The sequence below is a fragment of the Vitis vinifera genome, chromosome 1 (assembly GCF_030704535.1).
Source record: "Vitis vinifera cultivar Pinot Noir 40024 chromosome 1, ASM3070453v1".
In the NCBI taxonomy this organism is placed as follows: domain Eukaryota; kingdom Viridiplantae; phylum Streptophyta; class Magnoliopsida; order Vitales; family Vitaceae; genus Vitis; species Vitis vinifera.
This window is the reverse complement of record NC_081805.1, coordinates 20,970,738-20,994,098: the sequence shown is the minus strand read 5'-3', so window position 1 is coordinate 20,994,098 and position 23,361 is coordinate 20,970,738. Positions and strand designations below refer to the sequence as shown.

Here is a 23,361-nt window from a genome sequence, read left to right as displayed (position 1 = left end):
AAGGTGACATCAGCGGAGATAAAGTATCGATGAGTCTCAAGGGAATAACAACGATAACCCTTCTGAAGTCTGGAATATCCCAAGAAGAGGCACTTCATGGCTTTGGCAGAAAGCTTGTCCTATCCAGGAGTGAGAATATGAACAAAGCAAGTACAACCAAAGACACGAGGAGGAAGGAAATAAAGTGGTTGGTTAGGGAAGAGAAAGGAGTGAGGAATCTGATCATGTAAGACAGAGGAGGGCATATGATTAATCAAATAACAAGCGGTAAGAACAGCGTCCCCCCAAAAACGAAAAGGAACATTACTATGGAGGAAGATAGTACGAGCTGTCTCAACAAGATGTCGATTCTTGCGTTCAACTACCCCATTTTGTTGAGGAGTATGAGCACAAGAAGACTGATGAAGAATCCCATGATGAGACATAAACGAAGTAAATGGGGCTGAAAAATATTCCCTGGCATTGTCACTGCGTAACACACGAATAGAAATATTGAAGTAGGTTTGAATTTCAGCATAAAATTTCTGGAAAATAGAGAATAACTCAGCTCGATTTTTCTTTAAAAATAACCAAGTACATCGAGAATAGTCATCAATGAAAGTGACAAAATACTGAAATCCTAAAGTAGACGCAGTCCGACAAGGACCCCAAACATTAGTGTGGACAAGCTCAAAAGGAGACTTTGCCCGATTATTCAAACGCTTTGGGAACGAGATAAGAGTATGTTTCCCAAGCTGACATGACTCACATGGAAGCGACGACAAAGTGGAAAAACGAGGGACCATCTTCTGGAACTTGGAGAGACTAGGATGACCCAGACGATTGTGAATGAGGAGAGGAACATCAGTGGAAATGCAAACTGCAGGAGATGAATCCGAGGTGAGGTGATAGAGGCCTTGAGACTCACGTCCTATGCCAATCGTCTTCCTCGTACTCCGGTCTTGCAAGGTCACAAATTTATCAGAAAAGGTAATAGAGCAATTAAGAGCACGAGTGATTTTGTTGATGGAAATAAGATTAAAAGGACATTCAGGAATATAAAGGACAGAAGTGAGAGGTAGAGAAGGCAGAGGAATGGCCAAACCAATACCTTTAGCCACAGTTTGAGAACCATTAGCTAAGATAACAGTAGGTAAAGCAGAGGTAGTAGTGATAGAGGAGAAAAGATCCTTATTACCAGATAGGTGATCAGAAGCTCCAGAATCTAGAATTCAGGGTCCAAGAGAAGATGTGTGGGTAAGGCAGGCAGAGGCATTACCAGGCTGGGCAACAGAGGCAATAGAAGCCTGAGATGTCTGAGATGCGGAGGAGCTCGGAGGCTAAGGCAGCGGAGAATCAGAGGACTGGGCCATATGGGCAGTGCGAGGAGGCCGTCCATGTAACCGATAGCAACGATCGCGAGTGTGGCCAAGTTTATTGCAATAGGTGCAATGAGGACGTTGACCTCTACCTTAGGTACCACTGCGTCCTCCTCGAGAGGTAGTTTGAGAAACTAACACAGAAGAATCTGAAGTGCTATGAGATGACAAAGTCTGAGTGGACGAGATACGGAGGAGGCGAGCAAACACATCATCCAAGGACGGAACAGATGAACTACCAAGAATCTGATCATGGATAGGCTCAAGATCCAGACGGAGGCTAATAAGAGTAAGGACCATGAAGAACTTGTCAAGTTGTATTTGTTGAGCCCCAACATCAGGAGTAAGAGGCATCACAGTCAAGAACTCCTCCTTAAGAGAGACAATCTGACCAATATAAGTAGATAGATCCAAGTCCTGTTGGCTGATATGGACAATAGCAGAAGCCACCTTATAAAGACGCTGGATATCATTCGTGTATAATCCTTTGGCCTGAGTCCAAAATTTAAAACAAGTTTTATAGGTCCGAAGATGAAGAAGAATCCTGGGATCAACTGATTGCCATAATACACTACATAACTATGCATCTATTTTCCTCCACTGTACACGGTCAACCTCAGGGATATCTGCCTCCTGGGTAACCAAGTGATCCTCATATCCTTGATCCATAAACCAAAGTTCAACAGAGGCAGACCAGGAAAGAAAATTTTCACTGCCAACCAATTTCTCCGAAGTAATCATAGGAGATCCAGATATAACAGAGGAAAAAATGGAAGTTTTAGTAGCCATATCCACTTATCTGGAGAATGAAGTATGTTTGGATCGAAGAGAGCCCTAATACGGCTTCAGATTGCGGTGTGGCACCACCGAAAAAGGGAGACAGCCTCAGATCGCGGCGTGGTACCACCAGGAAGGTAGAAGAACACTTCCCAAGGCACGTGTAGGGATTGGGGTGGAGAAAAAGTAGCCGGAGCTTCGCCGGAAAGACTGTTTGGAGGGCCGACGGAGACAAAAATCCCTAAAAGAGGTACGTGCAGGGCTCGGATGGGAGAACCAGGGATGTAGGGAGGATGGTCAGCGTCAGGCAAAGTTGGAGGAGGAAGTGCGTCGCCGGAAAAGGCCTCACGCGCCCTCACGCGCCGGCGCTTGAGATTCAGTCGCCGACCGTAAAAGTGCACGTGGCCGGCTCGTGGACTGTTTTCTGGCTCCGGTGCTTTGGGAAAAGTTGGAGATCTCCTCCAGGCGCTCCTCTTGGTGTGGTTGGTGTCGGAAAAAAGTTCGCCGAAAAAGTTTGCCGGAAAATTTGCCGGCAGTGAGTGTTTTCTGACGACTATTCGACTAACCGGAAAGTTTTGGGAGATGGGGAAGGTGACCAGAATGAAACACGGTCACCGGAAGGTTTCCCGGAATTGATGACACGGGGAAACTGGAAAGAATTAGGTTTTCTCCCTTGGCTCTGATACCATGTTGAGAGAGAGAGAAGAAAACCTTAATTCTCATTCATATGATTAACTACTTACAATTGAGAAGTATATATATATATACAAACCTAGAAGAACTAACTACCATACATGTAACCTATATTAAAAAAGGAAAGACTGTACACTATATATACATTATATTCAACAGTTTCTGGCTTTGGTATGTGGAGTTTGCATCTCTCAAGACAAAATATGGAGGAATCTCCCTAGGTGCCGTACCAATACCCCACAGAACTGTCTTTACCTGAATCTGAGGTAATAATCAGCTTACTCTTACTTCCCCCTTATGGTGCAGTTTGCAATAATGAACCCAGAGCCACCAAAACATTCCATTGCCATACCAAATCCGACGGTAGGTTTAGAGCATTGCGAGCACTCATCCAGCAAGAATAGCTGGGTTCCTCTTCTCTCCTCTGTTCCTCTTCTCTGTTGTTTTTTTTTTTTTTTTTTAAATTTCTCTCCTCTTCTTGCTCTCTCAAAACCAACTCTCCAGAAGGAGCTTTCTCCCACAATCCTTGCACTCCCACCAATCTCTCCAACTGATAAATCCATCAATCCATTTCCTCAGATCAAGTGCATCTAAAAAAACTTAAGAGAAGGAACAGAGACCAGAACAGAGGAGAACCAGAGAAAACCAGAAAAAGCAAACAAACAACATATGAACCAAGAAAAGCCACATCTCATGCTCTTTCAATGGGCTTGGAGTGGTGGGAAGAGTATTGAGAGATTCATACAAGAAAAAGACAACCAATATCTCCAAATAAGGCCAAATGAAACAGAGCTTCACTGAGTTCAAATAATACTAAAAAGAACAGTGAATGAAACAATGACAATGAGCGTATGAACAAGCTGGAAATCAACAAAACTCATGTGTGGCCTCTGTTATCCATCACCAAACAAGCAAACAAAGCCCCAAACAGCAAGAGAAGAAGATGAAGAACAGTGGTAGTGAAGATGAAACAAGAGATACACAGTGAACTTACCTAAGAGCTCCTCTAAAGCAAAGATTGCTCGACTTCTCAATGCTCCTCCTCCATGGTTCTTGCCCCCCCTGAGAATCCTTTCTCTCTAAAAAAAAAACATCCCCCCTCAAAATCCATATCCTCCCTGCCGAATCCTCTTCGTCCCCTCTAACTCACCCTCTCACTCAGAATATCCTCTGTATACTAACCACCACACCATGCCAAGCAGTGTCCTTTGCTACGTGTCTCTTGCAGCCCACTCCCCTGCAGAGATTGTCCCTCAATCTCCACTCTGCTCCCCTACAAAAACGTGCTCCAAAAAGGTGGGGAAAAAGGCCTCACAAAAGGTCAAAAAAGGGCTAAAAAAACAGAGGAAAGGACAGCCAGGATGAGGACACATGTCTTCATCCCAACCAACCTGCCCAAAAGAGCTCTAAAGCTCTGAAAACACAAACTCTAAAAAAATCAATCCTAAGAGGCCTCCAATAATCGTGCTTGGACCCAAAATAATCCTCTAATGGTCTCCAAAATGTAGCTCAAAAATCAATAATGAGCCGAGTACGAACCTCGAAGGGATGATGAAAAATTGAGTAAAAAGGATCCTAAACATGCGCTAAAAAAGAGTGGAGTGAGAGGAAAAATAATAATAAAAATGTGTTAGAGACAAAATAAAGGGTCTACACATTGACAAGGGTTAAAGACCCCCATCGATAACCTCAACCTTTTGCTTTCTTGAACCAGGATTATAAATTAAGAAGAAATTGGACTCATTTATGATATGGTTTATGGCCCTTGAATCAATGATTTTGAGGGTTCTGAAGGAGTTTTTGAGAGATTGGGAGCAAAAAGAGAGAAGAACCATGTAGTGTCTTAACACCTTGTTCAAGAGCTCTAGCCCTTCCCTGGTGAAGGGAACTTTTCTCTAAGGTTTCATTTGTGGTAGCTGCTTTTTCTAGGGCCTCAATAGTATTCTGGTGGTACTGTCACTTGTTCCATCATATAGTATTTTAAAAGACTATCTAGGTTTACACTTTGGGGCTTGCCTCAAGGTGAGGCTATGCAAATTAACCTTGATGCTAATGCCTTGGCATTGGGTAATTGTGGCTTAAGCATCACCAAGTTGAGGTTTATGGCCTAGAGTTATAGCCTTGACACTCTTGAGGCTTCACTCTAGTCAAAGGGTTTTAATTGGTTCAAATTTTTTATAAGTTTTTTATATATATCTTTTATTACAGGTTTCAGCCTTAATGTTTGATGCTTTTAATGAGTTATGCTTTTGTGGTGGTTTTGTTTTAGATTTATAAATTTTGTCTTAGGTCCAAGACCAAGGTTAAACCTTGTACAAAGTAAGAACTTAGTTGACTACCAATTGACCTTATTAAGTGGAAAGGGAAAAAAGAGACCAAGAAAAAGAAATAAAGGAGTTGTTGGCCATTGTAATGGCTGAGATCATATATAATCATTATTTTACTGTTGATAGATAAAGGAAAAAGATCATTACAATTGATGGATCAACAAGAAGAATAGGTGAACATTTACACTAATAGGGAGAATATAAATATTTAAATATGATTTTGATTCCTTAGAGTATCCTACTAGTGATAGTGATGGTAGTGCTAAAGATTATTTGATGAAGTTATGCGAGGTTTGATTTTTGAAGGGACAAAAGGAACTAAATTAGAAACTATTGAGAATGACAAATATTAATTTGATTATTATGAATTATATGATTTTCTTATTATTCATTTTTTTTGTATGATTTTATTATTATTATTATTATTATTTTGAGAATTTGTTTATTCTTTTTGTTATTTATTTATGTTTAGGTTGAGGTTTTTGCCTTGTTTTGTCTCCATGTTTGTGTCTCACCTCATTTGGGCAAAACACCTTAATTCCACCTTTAACATTTTAAAACATTGCTACCATATTGAAGTATACAATGCAACTTCCAATAAATGTCTTTGGTGTGCCTAAGTTTACTGTAATAGTTGCACCAAAGGGTCTCCTTTTCTTCCTCCTATTGGAGTCCAACCTTTGAATTCAGTTAAATTATTATCTTGAGTTATGTTTAACGTCGAGTGCACTTGTGAAATTGGTCCCAACATTACAACTCATTTGCTTTCTTCACTACACACATGACAAAACTTCTCTTGAAGATGAAGAGTATTTTTACCAAGTATTAGACACCTTACCTAATCTAAATCAGAGTTGAGACCAGCTAGAAATTCAAAGGTCTTGTTCCATCATCTTATTCAATTGGGCTATATCTGCTACAGACTTCATTTCGAAGTGTTGGTAGCAATCTAACTCCTACCACAAGCCTTTCAACATATTGAAATAGGTTGTCACCAAGGAATCCCTTTGTTTGGTATTGTGGATCCAGTTCTTCAACTCATAAATCTAAGCAATGTTTCCCATATTTGAGTACGTTTGAGACACTACATCCCAAACATCTTTTGCAATAGATGGGTATAGGGAGGTTTGTTGTTTCTTGGCTGCATATGGAGTTCAACAACCAAGTTAATATCATGGAATTTTCTGCATCCATGATTCAAACCAAGAGTTGGTATTGTACTGAGTAAATACCCAGTTTTCTCCTTACTTTTTGAGAAATAACTTCTCTGACTAGGTTTGCTTAAGAAAATTAATCCTATTAAGTTTCTCAGTTTTAATATGGAGATTAGGATTATCAAAGTGGACCATAGTTTTTGGTTGACCCAAAGAAATCTCAGAGAAACGATTTTGAGAAAATTTTGACATTAATAAAAAATTGAAGGTTTCTTTAGAACAAGAAATTGATAACAAGCTTGTCAGGGAAGGCTAAGCAGAGGAAAAAGAAAAACCTTCCTGCATTGAATGGCCAAGAAGGAGAAACAGCTTCAGAATTAGAGCAAGACTTTCCTAGGCCCTGATACCATGTTGGAGAAGGTGTTTTTGGAATTGAACTCTCTTATTCAGGATCAGAACTTTATAAAGAATAAATAAATGTTTGAGTACAACCAAAAACAGAAACAAAAATAAACCTAAGTTGACCTATTCCTAAGCCCTGAATATATAGTCAACAATCTACACCTAATTACATGGATACAACCCTAATTAGTTGGTCATCCTAGACATCAGCATTTATGCTATTAATTAGCACAGATTCTAACACCATCATGTAGGTTGATTAGAAGTCGATCTTAACAAGAAATAGACATTTTTTTTGATAAACTTGAATGGATAAATGGTCATGTAATGGAGATGATCAACAATGATTTAGAAATGAAAAGAAAGAAACTAGAGTATTTCCAATGGAGTCCCATTTAGTATATAGAGTGTGGTAGAATTAATTAAAGAATATGCTTTCTGTAGAATTTAATGTCTTCGGTTCCTTGTGGTTAGAAGTGTCAAGATTGCTTCCTGGTACAAGGAAAAATTTCTGAGTTTTTTTTTCTAATTTCTTCCTTCTTATTCTTAGATTTCTTTTTTTTCTTTTCGTCCTTCTTTTTCCTCTCTCTATCTCTCTTTGGTTCAAGTTGTTGGCTTCCAATTCTGTAAGATATTCTCTTCTTTTTTCAAGTCATGGGGTTTCAAGTCTGTAAGAAATTTTCTTCCTTTATCTGCATCCGTTTGTTAATTTCCTTTCCCTTTTTTGTAGGTTGCACAGGAGATATCATCTTTGATACATTCTGAAAGTTTCTTGACTGAACCTTATGTTGCACATGTAATTTTGGAAGCACTTACCTGTGACTCTGCCTTATTTATTGGGAACAGCATGGCAATACGTGATGCAGATATGTATGCGCGAAATTCGGCTGACTGTACTCATAGGATTGGAGATACAGTTTTGAGCTTAGGACTACCATTTCACTGGATACGGGTGTCTGGAAACAGGGGAGCCAGTGGTATTGATGGTTTGCTGAGTACTGCTATTGGTTTTGCTGTGGGATGCAATAAACGAGTAAGCACTTGAAGATATACTTTACATGTCTAGAAGAAAATGTTTTTTTAATCTTCTGACTTAACATAATTAATTTACTAGTTGCTGCTTTTTTTTGTGGTTTTTGTTTTTGTTTTTGTTTTTTTTTGTTTTTTTGTTTTGTTTTGTTTTTTTTTTTTTTCCATTTTTGAAGGTTAGTAGACAATCGTGTTCTACATATAACCTATGGATAGGTCTATTAGTAACAACTTATGTTTTTTGCTATTGGATTTAATGAGGAAGAAGAATATTTCATCTTATTTTTTTAATGAATCAATACAAGATATATATACAAGACTCCTCAACTCTAACAAGGAAAGAATTACAATCCCTTAGTTGTACAACTCCTAAAATTAAGGGATCAGATTGCTTAGATTTATGGTAAAGGAAAAATAGGATCACTATATTAGAATCTAGCCTAAAATAAATACGAAAAACATACAACTTATTTTGACACTACAGCTACAACTCATTTTGACTCTCCAACACTCCTCAAGCTGTAAAATATATATTTTCCATTCCTAGCTTGTTAGTGATTGCTTGAAATGAGTCATTAGCCAGTCCCTTGGTTAGGATATTTGCAAGTTATCCTCTAGTTGAAACATATGGAGTGCAAATCAACCTACCATCCGATTTTTCTTTTATGAAATGTTTATCAATCTCCACAAGTTTAGTACGATCGTGCTAAACTGGATTGTGAGCAATGTTGATGGTTGACTTGTTATCATAGTATAACTTCATTGTTCCTTCCTATCTTGTTCCAAGATCATCCAGAATGATTTTTAAACAGAGCAACTCACAATCCCTGTACCATCGCTCTAAACTTTGCCTCTGCACTCAATCTAGCAACAACTGCTTGCTTCTTACTTCTCCAAGTAACTAGATTTTTACCTAAAAAATTACAATAGTCTGATGTTGACTTTCGATCTATCATTGATCCTGCCCAATTTGCATCTATATAAGCTTCCAAGTTTAGTTCTTTATCTTCTTAAATAGAATTCCTTTTCCTAGTGTAGCCTTTAGATAGCGGAGAACTTTGTATACTGCTTCTAGATGTGCTTGCCTAGGAGAGTACATGAATTGACTCACTACACTTACAACATATGCTATATCTAGTTGTGTGTGTGACAAGTAGATTAATTTCCTAACTAAATGTTGATACTGCCCTCTATTTACCATTGTTGATTTAGGTGAATCACCTAGCCTATGATTATGTTCAATTGGCGTTTCACTTGGCTTGCATCCTAGCATCCTTGTTTCTTTAAGAAGATCAAGAGTGTACTTCTGTTGTGACACAAAAATGCCATTTCTTGAGTGAGCAACTTCAATTACTAGAAAATACTTTTAACTTTCCTAGGTTTTTTATCTCGAACTCCTTGGCCAATCGTTGTTTAAGTTGTTTTATCTCCTCCAAATCATCACTTGTAACAATGATATCATCAATATAAACTATTAGAGCAGTGACCTTTCTAGAAGAAGAGCATTTGATAGAGTGTGATCTTCTTGACTTTGTTGAAATTCCATCTCTATCATAGCTTTGGTGAATCTTCCAAACCAAGGTCTAGGAGATTGTTTTAGTTCATACAATGCCTTCTTGGGTTTGCACACATGGTTAATTGTAAAAATTTTATTAAACCTTGGTGGAGCATCCATATACACTTTTTCCTTTAAATCACCATGTAAGAATGCATTTTTGACAACAAATTGCTGCGACATCCAATCGCAATTAGTTGCCAATGATAATAAATTCTAACAATATTTATCTTTGCCACTGCTACAAGATGTAGCACATAATCATCATTAGTTTCTATTTTAGGTTCATCATTAGTTTCCTATTTCAATTATTTCCTTTATTTTTGCATTACAAACATTATTTAAAGGCTTATTGTAATTGTTAGAAAGGAGTTAAATATAATTTTTTAGAATTATTCCCCAATTTTTAGATCTTGTTGTGATATCTGTGTTTGTTCTTCAGAGTTTTTTTGTTTTGTTTCAAAATAAACCTTTTGTTGCATCAAAATTGGTATTAAAGCAAGGATTTTTACATCAATCTAACGGCTAATGACGGTTCTAGTGGAAAGCGAACCATCGATGATAAACAGTAGTTCAAAAAAATCGAGCAACAACTCGACAAGATCGACGAAACTCTTCATAACCTCACATAGATGGTGTCTGCATTGACCGTCGAAGGGAGACGGGAACCCATGGAGCAACAACCTAATTAGTGTGGTGACTGGCAAGAGGGTGGCTATGACAAGTTCAAGGCTGGTGGTGGCTTTCATGAGCGGCTACAAGGGTTTTTTATGAACAAGATGAGTTTTTTCCTTCTTTTCAAGATGGTGATGATTTTCGACTTCCACAAAGGAGGAATATTCAACAAAGGCAGCAATGGAGGTTGGATTATTCATCAAGAGAAGAAAATGATTTCTATTTCAACTATCGGGCTAACAATCGGGGTCAAAATAACCAAGAATTTAAGATGAAGATGGATTTACCAAGTTTCGACGATTGACTATACATTGAAGATTTTCTCGATTGGGTCCATACCGTCGAAAACTTTTTCAACTATTTGAATATTTAAGAAGAAAATCAAGTAAAACTTGTGGCGTATAAGTTAAAAGGCGGAGCTTCTGCATGGTGGGAACAACTTCAATATAATCGTCAATGACAAAAAAAACAATGTGTTCATCCTTGGTCCAAAGATGAAATGGTTGTTACAAAGGCGATTTTTCCCTTCGAATTATGAAGAATTTGTATACCAACAATATCAAAATTGTTGACAAGCCAACTGCATTGTGAATGAATACACAGAGGAATTTTATCGATTAAATGCCTGAATTAATTTGTTTGAGACAGAGGATCAATTAGTTTGACAATAATTTTTTTTTTTGATAGGCAAATAAGAGGATGTATTATAAAAGCCTAGAAAGGCGAAAAGAGTACATATGAAGTATACAAGCAACACCCAAGGAGCTAGGCCAAAAAGAAAAACCTTTCTTCTATCTAGACAAAAGCCATTCTATAAAGTCAAACAAGGACAAAGAATGAGTCTCTAAATATACCCTACCCCAATTCACTAAAGTGTACAAAAAAGAGAGTTTTAGAGCTTGGTCGGTACGTTCATTGTCATTGAACACTCTTTCATTTCTCTCCCTCCATAATGTCCACATTAAACAAAGGGGAGCAGCCCTCCAAGCTTTTTCCTTTCCCTTACTCACAGAAGCACCATGCCAAGCTATCAAATTCCTTTTGATTGAGGAGTGCAGGACCCACTGCACATCAAAAAGGGAGAAAAGCTAGCTCCATAACATTGTAGCCTTCTTGCAGAATAGGAGCAAGTGGTCACTAGTTTCCTCTTCCATTTTACACAAATAACATCTATTTGGTAGTATCCAACCCCTTCTTTTAAGCTGATCAGTAGTCAAAATTCGGTTCCAAGACGCTTCCCAAGCAAAAAAATAGTTTAACAATAAATGTTGAAAATCAAATCAATAAGTCCATGATGCGCACTCAGAGTAACTTTTGGCGACCAACCCAAGAAGCTTCTTTTGCTCCAAGGGGATCAACAACTTGATGCAGTAGCGATAATAGCAATAAAGATACCCTTTCAACTCAAAATTTGACGCAAAATCAAAGTGGAATTTCAACCCCTGTTTGATCTAATACTCAAGGCCGAAACCAACAACAACAATGAGTTAATAATGACCCTTATGCACATCCAAACTTTGGAAAATGTTTTTGGTGCAACCAACCAAGCCATCTTTCAAATAATTGTCTGAACAAACAATCTGTTAACTTGCAGAAGAAGGTGGCGGTGAAGAGGAATGGGTTCTTGAAGAAATCTATGAGGGTGCTAAGTTTGCAGGAGGAGATGTGGGAGAAGAAGTGGCGTGCATTGTCCAACGACTTTTACTCATGCTAAAGAAAGACGGTAGGTGGTGCATGTGTGTGGACAACCATGCTATCAATAAAATAATGGTCAAGTATCACTTTCCTATCCCATGTCTTAATGACATACTTAACAAGCTAAAAGGTGTTGTGGTGTTTGCTAAACTTGATTTACGAAGTGGTTATCACTAGATTTGTATTTGATCAAATGATGAGTGGAAGACGACTTTCAAGACTAAATGGCTAGTGATATCATTATGGTTATCAAGTGCGCTAAGCACATTCATGCGATTGATGAACCAGGTTCTTTGTCAATTTATTGAAAAATTTGGGATGGTTTATTTTGATGACATTCTCATCTATAGTAAAAATGAGGAAGAACACTTATCACATCTCAAGATTGTGGTTTATTGGAAGATTGGTAATAATGCTTACAAGATTGATCTTCCAGCTAATGTGTAAATTTCCAATACTTTCAACGTTGCTTATATCTTTGAACACTTTCCCCCAAATTAGTTTTCTTTGCAGCCACAAAACTCGTGGGTGAGTTTTCTTCAAGTGGAGGGGATTGATGCATCACGCAATCATCATTAGTTTCTATTTTAAGTTTATCTTTAGTTTCTTGCATCATTAGTTTCTATTTCAAGTTTATCATTAGTTTCCTACATCATTAGTTTCTATTTTAGGTTCATCATTAGTTTCCTACATCATTAGTTTCTAATTTAGGTTCAACATTGATTTCCTATTTCAGTTATTTCTTTTATTTTTGCATTACAAACATTATTTAAATGCTTATTGTAATTGTTAGAAAGGAGTTGAATATAATTTTTCAGAATTATTCCATAATTTTCAGATCTTGTTGTGATCTTTGTGTTTATTCTTGAGTGGTTTTCTATTTTGTTTTGAAACAAACCTTCCGTTGCACCAGGACACAAACTACTATGCCCTTGAAATATTTGAAATTCAAGAGGGCCCCCAAACATCAGTATGAATTAATGCAAAAGGGGTAGAAGACTTTTTATTACTCGAAGAAAAGTACACATGATGGTGTTTGGCCAATTCACAAGTCTCACAATGAAAACAATTAACATCCAAATGTGTAAATAATGAAGGAAACATTTTCTTCAATAAAGAAAAAGGTGGATGCCCTAAACAGAAACGGTGAAGCCAAATTTGGTCTTTCTTGGGTGAAGATGTTGCTAAAAGATGAGAAAAAGGTACTGTATCACCGCTGCCACTACTAGTTTCAAGGAAGTAGAGCCCCTCCCATTCCCTAGCATGTCCAACATCCTCCCTATAATTCGGTCTTGAAAAACACAATAGGATGGAAAAAATGTTACACTACTATTCAAGTCTCTGGTGATTTGATGAATAGATGATAGGTTAAGGTTAGGAACATGTAATACATATTTGAGTGTGAGAGAGGGTATAAGATTAATGGTTCCTTGTCCAGCAATGGCAAGCATGCCATCAGCAACCTTTATTTTTTGGTGTCCAGAACACGGGTTATATGTAGTGAAAGAGGTAGAGGAGTGGGTCATGTGGTTTGTGGCACCTGAATTGATGATCCAAGGTCTAGAACAACAATCTTTTGAGACATTAAGAGAATGAGAAATGAGATACTTACCTGACTATGCCAAAGAGAAAGAGGCACTCGGCTTGTCCAATGAAGTGAGAAGGGATCGAAGGCTTTCAATCTTGTCTTTGTTGAAACCACCATTCTTGGAAGTAGTTGAAGCAACATCATCATCACAATGAGCCCTATGAGCTTGTCCTCCCTGTTGGCCACTTCGATTTCCAATGCCTTTGCTAAAGGATTGAGGTTTTCCATGAAGTTTCTATCAAGTTTCTTTGGTATGTCGTGGCTTCTTGCAGTAATTGCACCATAGGCTATCTTTGTTGTTGGATGGTCGAGGCCCCTCATTTTTTCTAGAATCTACATTGTTGTTGCTTCTGTTATTTTTAATTGGCAGCACACCACAAGGAGATGTTGTAGCAAGGGTTGAACTTTCTGAAGTTGGATTATCAAGCGTCACTGTCCTTTGTCCTTCTTCAGCCCATATGAGTGAGAAGACTTCATTCGATGTTTGAAACAATTCCTTGCCAAGAACTTGGACACTTGATCAAATTCCACATTAAGACCAACAAGGAAGTAAAAAATTCTCTCGTATTCAACAAATAATTACAATAGAGCAGCATCTTCCCCACAGTTCATCTTAAAATTCTGGTTAGTAGTCTAATTCAAGCCACAATCCTTTCATGATATTAAAATATTCAATCATAGATAAAGTACCTTATTTGGTGGCTATAATATTTGTTTTTGTTGAAGTAGAGAGAGGATTATTGAGAAACAATGACTTGACTTTTTCATTGATTAATAATGAATATATATACACAAACCTAAAACACAAAAATAGGAAAAAAATCTACCCAAAACACAAAAATAGGAAATTACAACTAATTAGAAGAATTTAAAAATAGAAAGAAAATCTATTGTAATGAATTCTCTAATATGCCCCCTCAAGATGGAGCTCCGGAGGAGACGTCAATCTTGGCCTGTAATTCTTGGAAGTGGCTTCGTGGAAGCGGTTTAGTAAGAGCGTCGGCAAGTTGATTTGCTGGAGAAATTGGATGACGACCAAGATAGACAATATAGACACTTTGTGTTGAAGAGTAACCAAGAAAAACACAAAGAGTGGAACAAGAGTCAAGTTTATGTTGAGAATAAGGACGAAACCACGGATAACATAAGCAATCGAACACCCGAAGTTTAATGTAGTTGGGTGGAGACTCAAAGAGTTTGTCAAAAGGGGATGAGAGATGTAGTGTGGGTGTGAGCATACTGTTGATGAGATATGCAACAATGACAAAGGCGTAAGTTTAATAAGTTAGAGAGCCCTTGGTACACCGTTGTAATTGTTCCTTCAATTGTTTAATATGACCACGAGATGGTTTGGCATAGGTATTGGCTAAGGTTGCCATGCATCAAGGGAAGTGGTGGTGCTGGCAATAAACGATTGTAGTGAAACGGAGATAGCACCAAGGAGAGCACTAAAGATGAGACGATCTTGACGTTTTCAGGTTGTGTATGCCGAATTTGGGGATGCAACACTAGTGACGGTAACGGTGGGTGGTGGTGGAGTATGGCGCCATCAATGAAGTGATGAAGATCATAACCTTCAAGAAAAGATTGGATTTGAAGGCTCCATGTGAGATAATTGGTGGATGACAATTTGGTGATATTGGAGAGATTGATTGTAAGGAGGGGATGGTGCGGATCTTGAGAGTGAAGCCATTGAGGACAGTGGTTGTAGGGTTCTTCTGGTTTTTCGGGGAAAAAAAAAAGAAAAAGAAAATACACCCAAGAAGATTAGAGAGAGGATTATTGAGAAACAATGACTTGACTTTTTCATTGATTAATAATGAATATATATACACAAACCCAAAACACAAAAATAGGAAATTACAACTAATTAGAAGAATTTAAAAATAGAAAGAAAATCTATTGTAATGAATTCTCTAATAGTTTTGATCTCATAAATTTGGGTTGCATCATGTACTTTGGAATATGTCTGTTGTACAACTTCCCATATCTCGCTTGCAGTGGTGAACAACATATAAGGCCCACTGATCTCTGGTTGCATAGAGTTCCATAGCCATGACATAATCATGGAATCTGCCTCATCCCATGCACCAAATCTAAGATCATCTTTGCTCATCTCTGGACTGATCAAGTGACTTAATTTCCCTTTGCCTTTTAAGAACGTTTTCACCAGCTGTGACCAGACCAAATAATTTTGACCATTCAATCAAAATGATGTTCGAAGATTTTGGTATTCTCCTGATGATAGAGATTGGGTGTTGACGTTTGAAACAGGGATGGTAGAGATTACTTCTGATGTTTCAGACATGATTGGTGGTAGGAATGAGAGAAAAAATATGGAAACAAACAAAAGAAGGAACAACTGCTGATGGATAAACAAAAGAACAAATTGGATCCTTGGCAAAGAAGGTTGTGCAATCTCAGAAAAAAATTTCAGCGGCAATGAAGGCCAAAAGTTTTCCTAATGCTCTGATACAATAATGAGGAAGAAGAATATTTCATCTTATTTTTTTGATGAATTAGTACACGTTATATATAGGACTCCTCTATACTAACAAGGAAAGAATTATGATTCCCTAACTGTACAACTCTTAAAATTAATGGATCAGATTGCTTAGATTTTACAGTAAAGGAAAAAGAGGATCACTATATCAGAATCTAGCTTAAAATAAATACAAAAAATATACAACTCATTTTGACTCTGCAGCTACAAGTCATTTTGACTTTCCAACAGGATTCAATTTCCTTTTTTATATGGTTAAGCCTCTTTTTTTTTTTTTTGGCCCCACCAAGACTTGAGCCTGGAACCTCCTACATCCCCAACCCACCCCTTGTCACTTGAGACAGGCCTTGAGGGAAAATTCATTTCCTTGATATCATCCATTCTAGCTTCTCCTTCTTCCTCTAAAAAGATGTGGAATATTGTTTTTCATTGCAACCTCAGTAATCCAGAAATTGAAGAGCTTGAACTTCTCATATCATCTCTCATTCTTGAGTATTTATTATTTAGCTTCTTTCCTGGATATAATAGTTCAGTCATTGAGATTTCAGTAAAGTCTTTCTTTTCAGCTCACCCTTTGCCCTTGATTTGAGGCCATGTTTTCCCAACTGACTTCATTTGGAAATTTAAAACCCCATCTGAAATTAAAGCCTTTTGCCTAATTGGTGGCTAATAAGAAAGTCAACACCCAGAATTCGTTAAAGGTGGAACTCTACCTCTACAGCTTTTGAGTGTACTCCTTTGGTCATTTTACTGCTTGATTGGAAGTTTGGAACAGGGTTTACAGATCAAAACGGGTAGGTAGTGAGTCACTTTCAATATGGACTTTGCCTTCAATGGGTTTAAATTAAACTTTGGTGAGTGTCCTCCAAGTAACCCAGGTCAACTGGAATTGAAGGTATGATTAGGAATTGCCTTGATATAATGTTGAGAACTTCTCTAAATTAGGAGAGGAATTTACTCTTAGGGTAGAGATTTTAGCTCTTTTGGAGAGCTTATAAGAAGCCAGATTGTTGGACCTATTTTATGTGTAGAAGGGGATTCTGTTGTTGTGATCTTATTGGTGTCTAAGTTGGAGAGAAGTCCTTGGATGTATGACCTGTGACTTCACCAAATTTTAAATCTAGCTATTAATTTGAGATGTTCCTTTTTTGGTCTCCATGTTCAGCTAATGATGTTGTAGATCAATTACCAAAACATGGAGCTACGTAGAGAATTTCTTTTACAGAGGAGCAAGATAGCCATACAAATTAAGAAGATATTTTTCTCTTTGTGTGGATTGTGATTTTTGAGACAAACATGTTCATTGTCAGCAATGTAGGGACAAAAAATTCTTCTTGTTGAGTTGTTTAGTATGCATTTGATGATAATTGTTCAAAATTGCTCCCTGTTTTGTGTAGTTTGTGGTTGTTTTGCATGCATAGGAATCAGAGATGAAAGCCTAGGGTACTTTGAAGCAAGTGAAGGAAGCACATAATTGCTAAAGATTACAGAAACACCTGTGCAGAATCCTGCAAACTGCCCAAGAGGATCTGGTGGATTTTCATCATGCGCAGAACCTGAGCAGATCCTCCATTGTGCAGGGGTGGCTTGGTCCAGCGGCTGGAAAGATTTAGTTCTCCAGTTTGCTTGGTCGTATCCTTTATAGCACTAGAGCTGATCAGACCAGTAGCTTCATGACTGATTGTCTGCCTGCAGGAAGTGCTTAGTGCCCAGGGGCAAGTCAGGTAGAAAGAAAATTGAAATTCATTACCAGTTTGCTCATGCAAATCCCATCTTGGCTTCAGGGAATCTAGCTTCAGCTCAGGCATGTGATCTCCCATCTAGAATGTGAGCCCTACACATTATTGGAGCTAGGGATAGAGTATAGGTGGGACTCTAAAGAGCTTTTTGTGGCTCTCTTCAGCTTTTGTTAGGGTGAAGCCTTTTAGTTATTTTTTTTTCCCTTCTTGGATTGGGTGGAGGTTCCTCAAGAACAAATGAGTGACCGGACTCTGCAATTTGGGGAAAGGACCTCATTGATGTCAAATCCTTGAGTAAACAATGTATTGATTCGACTCTGGTTTAGTGATAGATTTGTTTTAAGTTGTACCTGTCTAAATCTTGATTTCAGTGTATTCTCATTTAAATTGAGAGTAGTCGAACACTTGTTTCACACATAATATGCTGAATCATTATTCAACTTGATTTAGCAATTTTGAGATCACTTGTGGTGAATTGAATAAATGTTCTCTAAGGACATGAGAGAACTGACTTGAAGCAAAACTGGTCCTGAAGATTCATGGAAGAGTTCTTAGTGATAAATACTCCAATTAAACTCAATTTGAGTTGAGATTCAATTTTGGTTCTAAGCCCTTGTGAATGAGCACAAACATGAACCCGATTCCTAGTGCCTTTATATCTCCATTTTACAACTCTATACTCTCTTTGATATATATATATATGTACTTGATTCATTTTCCTCATTTTGTATGCCATCATTTTCAATTTCCAACTTTTTCATTCACAACCACACCATTTTTTCATCCATCAATTCTCAGTTTAGTTTATCTTACCATTTGATCCCCATGGAGATGACTCTCATAGGCCTTCAACTTTGGGCATTGAAATTCTTGCATGTAAAATACAGCATTTGAGAACAAAAAGCATGTGGTAATATTTGACAATCCCAACATTCAATGACTAAAGGCCTCCTCCTCAGTAAAACCTTTTCTATGTGAAAAAAATCTTCCATGCCAATTCTTTTAAACATATGTACAACATTTTTTGGAAATAAACATGGGTTTTTCAGAGAAATGAAAACACTCGATATGTTTAGTTTCATTATCGTTTTCAGTTTGGAAATTGCTTGATTTTTTTGAAACCAAGAAAAACAATATTTTGGTGTTTCCTAAAACAAGGAGTGTCAGCACAGATTTTTAAAAATAGTTTTTGAAAGTGTGGTGCCAAACGTCTTCTGTGTGCCATTTTCTTGCTTTCAAAAACAAAAAGTGCTTCTAATTTCTTCTACTAAGTAGACCTGATGCTTAGTAAGAGTATGGTGCAATTCCATCAGAATCATGCCCAGCTAGAATAGGTTCTCTCTATTTCTTCCTTTCACATTTAAGTATCATAGCTTCCGCTTTTTGCACTTTTGTTCCTTCATCCTCTTACCACTTGGATATGTTAAATCAAGAATCTAGTAACAACATAAGCAATTAGGTAACTGACCTACAATGTGTATCATGTTGATTAACACTTATGCTGATAGCCGTAACACCATGCTTCATGCATGTTCTCTTCATGGACTTTGTCTTAATAAATGGGAATAAAGAAATTGGATGTTTGAATCCAAGGCTCCTAAAAAACATAGCTCATCATTTATCTGTTCCTTTTGATATACTGTTCTGAAAGTTGATATGATTTCCCATTTTTAGTTGTAATTTTCAATTCATGTGAATTGATTAGTGGTTTTTTTCCTTTTACTTCAACACCAACACCTGTGCCCTCCCACCCCAATTCATGTGATAGAAATCCATGCTCATCTAGTTTAGGCTAGGAGTTTTTTTACATATTTAACTCCCATCAACGGGCCTAGCATTTTCTTCCTTGAAATTACTTTCTAGCTCGTCCCTTTTGTCTGTCTCAAGAGAAGCACATACCAACCCATCCAAACTTGCCCTTCACCTTATGAAAGAACTAGCACATTCTAAACCTTCACTCTTTCCTCATCATTTTCCCACTTTTCTTCCACTAATGCCAATGCTTGGAAGTATAGTTGAATCTATATGAAATCAGTAAAATAGAATGTGAATTGAAAATTTGATAACTTGCTGGTATATTTCCTTTTCTTTTTCATTGTACTTTGGTTTCTTTTTTTGGTTTTTTGGTTACCATCTTTCATAACACAATTTATCTTTCTGTTTAAGGCTAACTGTTCTCTTCACTCATCATTTCATAATCATATCTTGGATAAGCTTGCAATGGTTAATTTATATGATTATGTTCAGGTACTTTGTGTGATTGGAGATGTTTCTTTCCTTTATGATACAAATGGATTATCAATTTTAAGCCAAAGGTAAGAAGTTCGGTCTGTAAAGTTTTCAGATTTCACCATTTTGGTTCATGGATATTTGCCTGTGGAAGCATTGTTTGTTAGAAATCACATTGGTACAATTGCATAGAGGTTGCATGGAAAAGGAGTGCCTTGCCATTTTCTCCTACCATTTTTGTTGACTATTCAACTTTTGTGATCCTTATAGGGAAATAATGGCTGGTACTCAGTCTCTCAATAGGAAAGTCAGTGTATATAACAATTTAAATTAGGAAGTTAGAATTAGAATTCCCATGATTTTTAGGACAAATTTCCAGGAGTTAGTTTGTTTTCTTTTTTTATTGTATAGCTGCCTATAAGATGTACATTTTTTTTTCTCTAAATCAATATACGATTATTTTCACATATTCCCTACATGGTGTTAGAGCTTTATTTATTTATTTATTTTTCTGAATAATCTTTCGGGTTCAAGAAGTTTTGTAACTGTTGATGTTTTTTTTGCTAGCAACAAAGAACCAACCAGATTTGAAAAGAACCCCAAATTTCTTTTTTATCCAACCATGTTAGAAAGTTCTAAGGTAGTATAACCAATGGATATGTGAAGCATCTAGGGCTGATCTCGAGATGCAGAATAATTCCAGCAAGTATGTGGCAGAATATGGGAATACGCAGTGAGGTGGACATGCACATGTTGCTCACTCTAAAAAAACCAGTCCATACAAGAATGGATTAAACAGCTTTGAGATTGATGGATTCAAGAAAAAGAGAGAGATTGGCTTAGAAGCCTTCTTGTATCATTTGATAATCCTTGTGACTTGTGCTTTATTGCACGCTTAGGTAAGTTCTCGAATTCCCATGCTCTTAGTGCCTCAGAAGACTATTTTTCAAGTGCTTGGGTCATTGACTCAGGTGCTACTGACCATATGACAAGCTTTTCTCATTGGTTCTCTTCATACAACCTATATCTTGGAAATAGGAAGATTAATGTTGCTGATGGTACATTGGCTATAGTGGCTGGTCAAGGCACAAAAAATTTGTCACCCACTCTATCATTAAAATCAATATTACATATCCTTAGATTATCTGTTAACCTTTTTGAAAGTTTAGAGAAAAAAATTGTGCCTCTATATCTTTGAAGTTAAGGATTATAACATATATATAAGACTACTCTTGAATACATGCAAAAGGAAAAAAAATTAAATGATACAATTGTGCAAATAATCACTACCCTGAAAATAGAAAAAAATAAAAACTAAATTAGAAACATTGACTCAACTGATTCTATCCCCTGGTTTACTAACTGCAAACGCTATATTAGGGCATGTATGTGATAAGTATATTAGTTTACCCACCAAACGTTGATAGCGTTCTTTATCTACACTTGAACTTAACTTTGTTTGCCCCAAATTCCTATTAGGATAAATTGGTGTATTAACTAGTTTACAACCTAACGTTCTTGTTTCTTTAAGCAAGTCTAGAGTATGTTTTATTGAGAAACAAATATAACCCCTTTAATTTCTCTAAACAAATATACTCTGCAACTTATATACCAAGGAAGTATCTTAATTGACCAAGATCTTTAATTTCAAATTCTTTAGCAAGTACCCCCTTTAATTTCTCTAATTCCATAATGTTATCATCTGTTAAGATGATATCATCTACGTATACTATCAAGATGACAATCTTATTGTCACCAGAATGTTTGTAGAACATAGTGTGACTGACATGACTTTGCATATACCCAAGATTCTGAATGGACTTTGTGAAATGTTCAAACCATGCTCTTGGGGACTGCTTCACCCCATAGAGAGATCTCTTCAATTTACAAACCTTTTTAGTTCCAAATGATTGCTTAAAACCAAGGGCAAATCCACATACACTTCCTCCTCAAATTCTCCATTTAAAAAAACAGTCTTTACATCTAGCTATTGTAATGGTCAATTTAGATTGATTGCAAGTGACAATAAGATTCGGATCGTGTTCATCTTGGTAGCTGGCAGAAACGTCTCTTGATAATCAATACCATAAGTTTGTGTAAAGACCTTGGCCACCAACTTAGCGTTATACCTCTCCATCGAACCATCAAGCTTATACTTGATAGTGAATACTCACTTGCTTCCTACTGGTGTCTTCCCTCTAGGCAAACTTACCAAATCCCAAGTTCCATTCATTTCAAGAGCCCTCATTTCTTCCATGACTATTTCTCTCCACTTAGGAACAACTAAAGCATCTTGTATAGATATTTGGAATCTCCATAGAGAATATGTTAGTGGTAAGGGCTCGAAAAGAATTAGACAACCTATGATATGACACATATTTAAAAATAGGATGCATGGTACAAGATCTGATTCCTTTCCTAAGGGGAATGAAAATATGAAGGTCATTAGAAGCATTAGAATTTGTATTTGAAAGAGAATAATTAAAATTGTACCTTCCTAGGTCCCTATCACTGGTTTTAACTCTTGGATAGTGGCAAGAGTATGACTTTCTGGATTACCTTGATGATTTCTCCTTCTTGTTTAGACACGAAGCTCAGTTTGAGATTTTGTTCACAGTGATTCTCCCCCTGTCAACAATTCTTCATTGTTTGATATAATAGAACTTGGTTGAGAAGTTGAACTTGAACATAAGTTTTCTAACCCAATAGGAATCGAACTAGAAGAATGTGAAAGATTAGGATGCATATTGTCATCAAATGTTGGCAAGGGTAACACATTCTCTCCTTGAAGAGTGTTTTTGGTAAAGTAGGGTTGATTTTCAAAGAAGGTTACATCCATGCTAGCAAAATTTTTCCTAGAGATAGGATCATAATACTTATACCCCTTTTGTGTAGATCAATATCCCACAAAAACACACTTCAATGCATGAGGATCAAGCTTGGTTTTGTTTTGTTTTTTTTTTTTTTTTTTTTGTCAATATGAACAAATGTTGTGTATCCAAAAATTTTCAGAGGAATTGAGGAAAATGTTTTTGTATGAGGATAAACCTTAGTAAAATGATTAAGAGGAGTTTCAAACCAAGAATTTTAGTCAGCACTCTGTTAATTAGATAAGAGGTCGTGAGCAAAACTTCTCCTAAAAAACTTTTAGGTATCCTCGATGTAAACATGATGGCCCTAGCAACCTCCATTAAGTGACGATTTTTCCTCTCTGCAATCTTATTTTGTTGTGGGGTATCAAAACAACTAGATTGATGTATGATCCCAATTTCAAGTAAATAATCTCCAAGAATAAAGTTAAAATATTCCTTTCCATTATCAATCTAAAGTACTTGAATTTGAGTTTGAAATTGTGTTTTTATCATAACAAGGAAAATTTTGAAAACCGTGTCCCTGATTTTTCCTTTAACAAATAAATCCAACAAACCCTAGTGTGGTTATCTATGAAAGTGATAAACCACCTAATTCCGATCAAGGTCACCATAGGTGAGGGTCCCCAAATGTCACCATGTATCAATGCTAAAGGTTTGGATTCTTTATAAGGTCGTGCAAGAAAGTAGACAAGATGATGTTTAGATAGTTGGCATGCTCAAATTGAAACATTAAAGGATTTTGATTCTTAAACAAAGATGGAGAC

At 36.9% G+C, this 23,361-nt stretch overlaps 1 protein-coding gene across 3 annotated transcripts in view; it reads left to right on the top strand.

Moving 5' to 3' along the window:
• The window catches only part of LOC100241089 (protein PHYLLO, chloroplastic), a 127,018-nt gene that overhangs the window by 61,778 nt on the left and 41,879 nt on the right, over positions 1–23,361 (top strand). For all 3 annotated transcript variants that reach the window (XM_019221367.2, XM_010655919.3, XM_010655926.3), the window contains 2 exons: positions 7,442–7,744; positions 19,743–19,810. In XM_019221367.2, the coding sequence (XP_019076912.1) occupies positions 7,442–7,744; positions 19,743–19,810 (371 nt within the window). The remainder of the gene's footprint in view (positions 1–7,441; positions 7,745–19,742; positions 19,811–23,361) is intronic.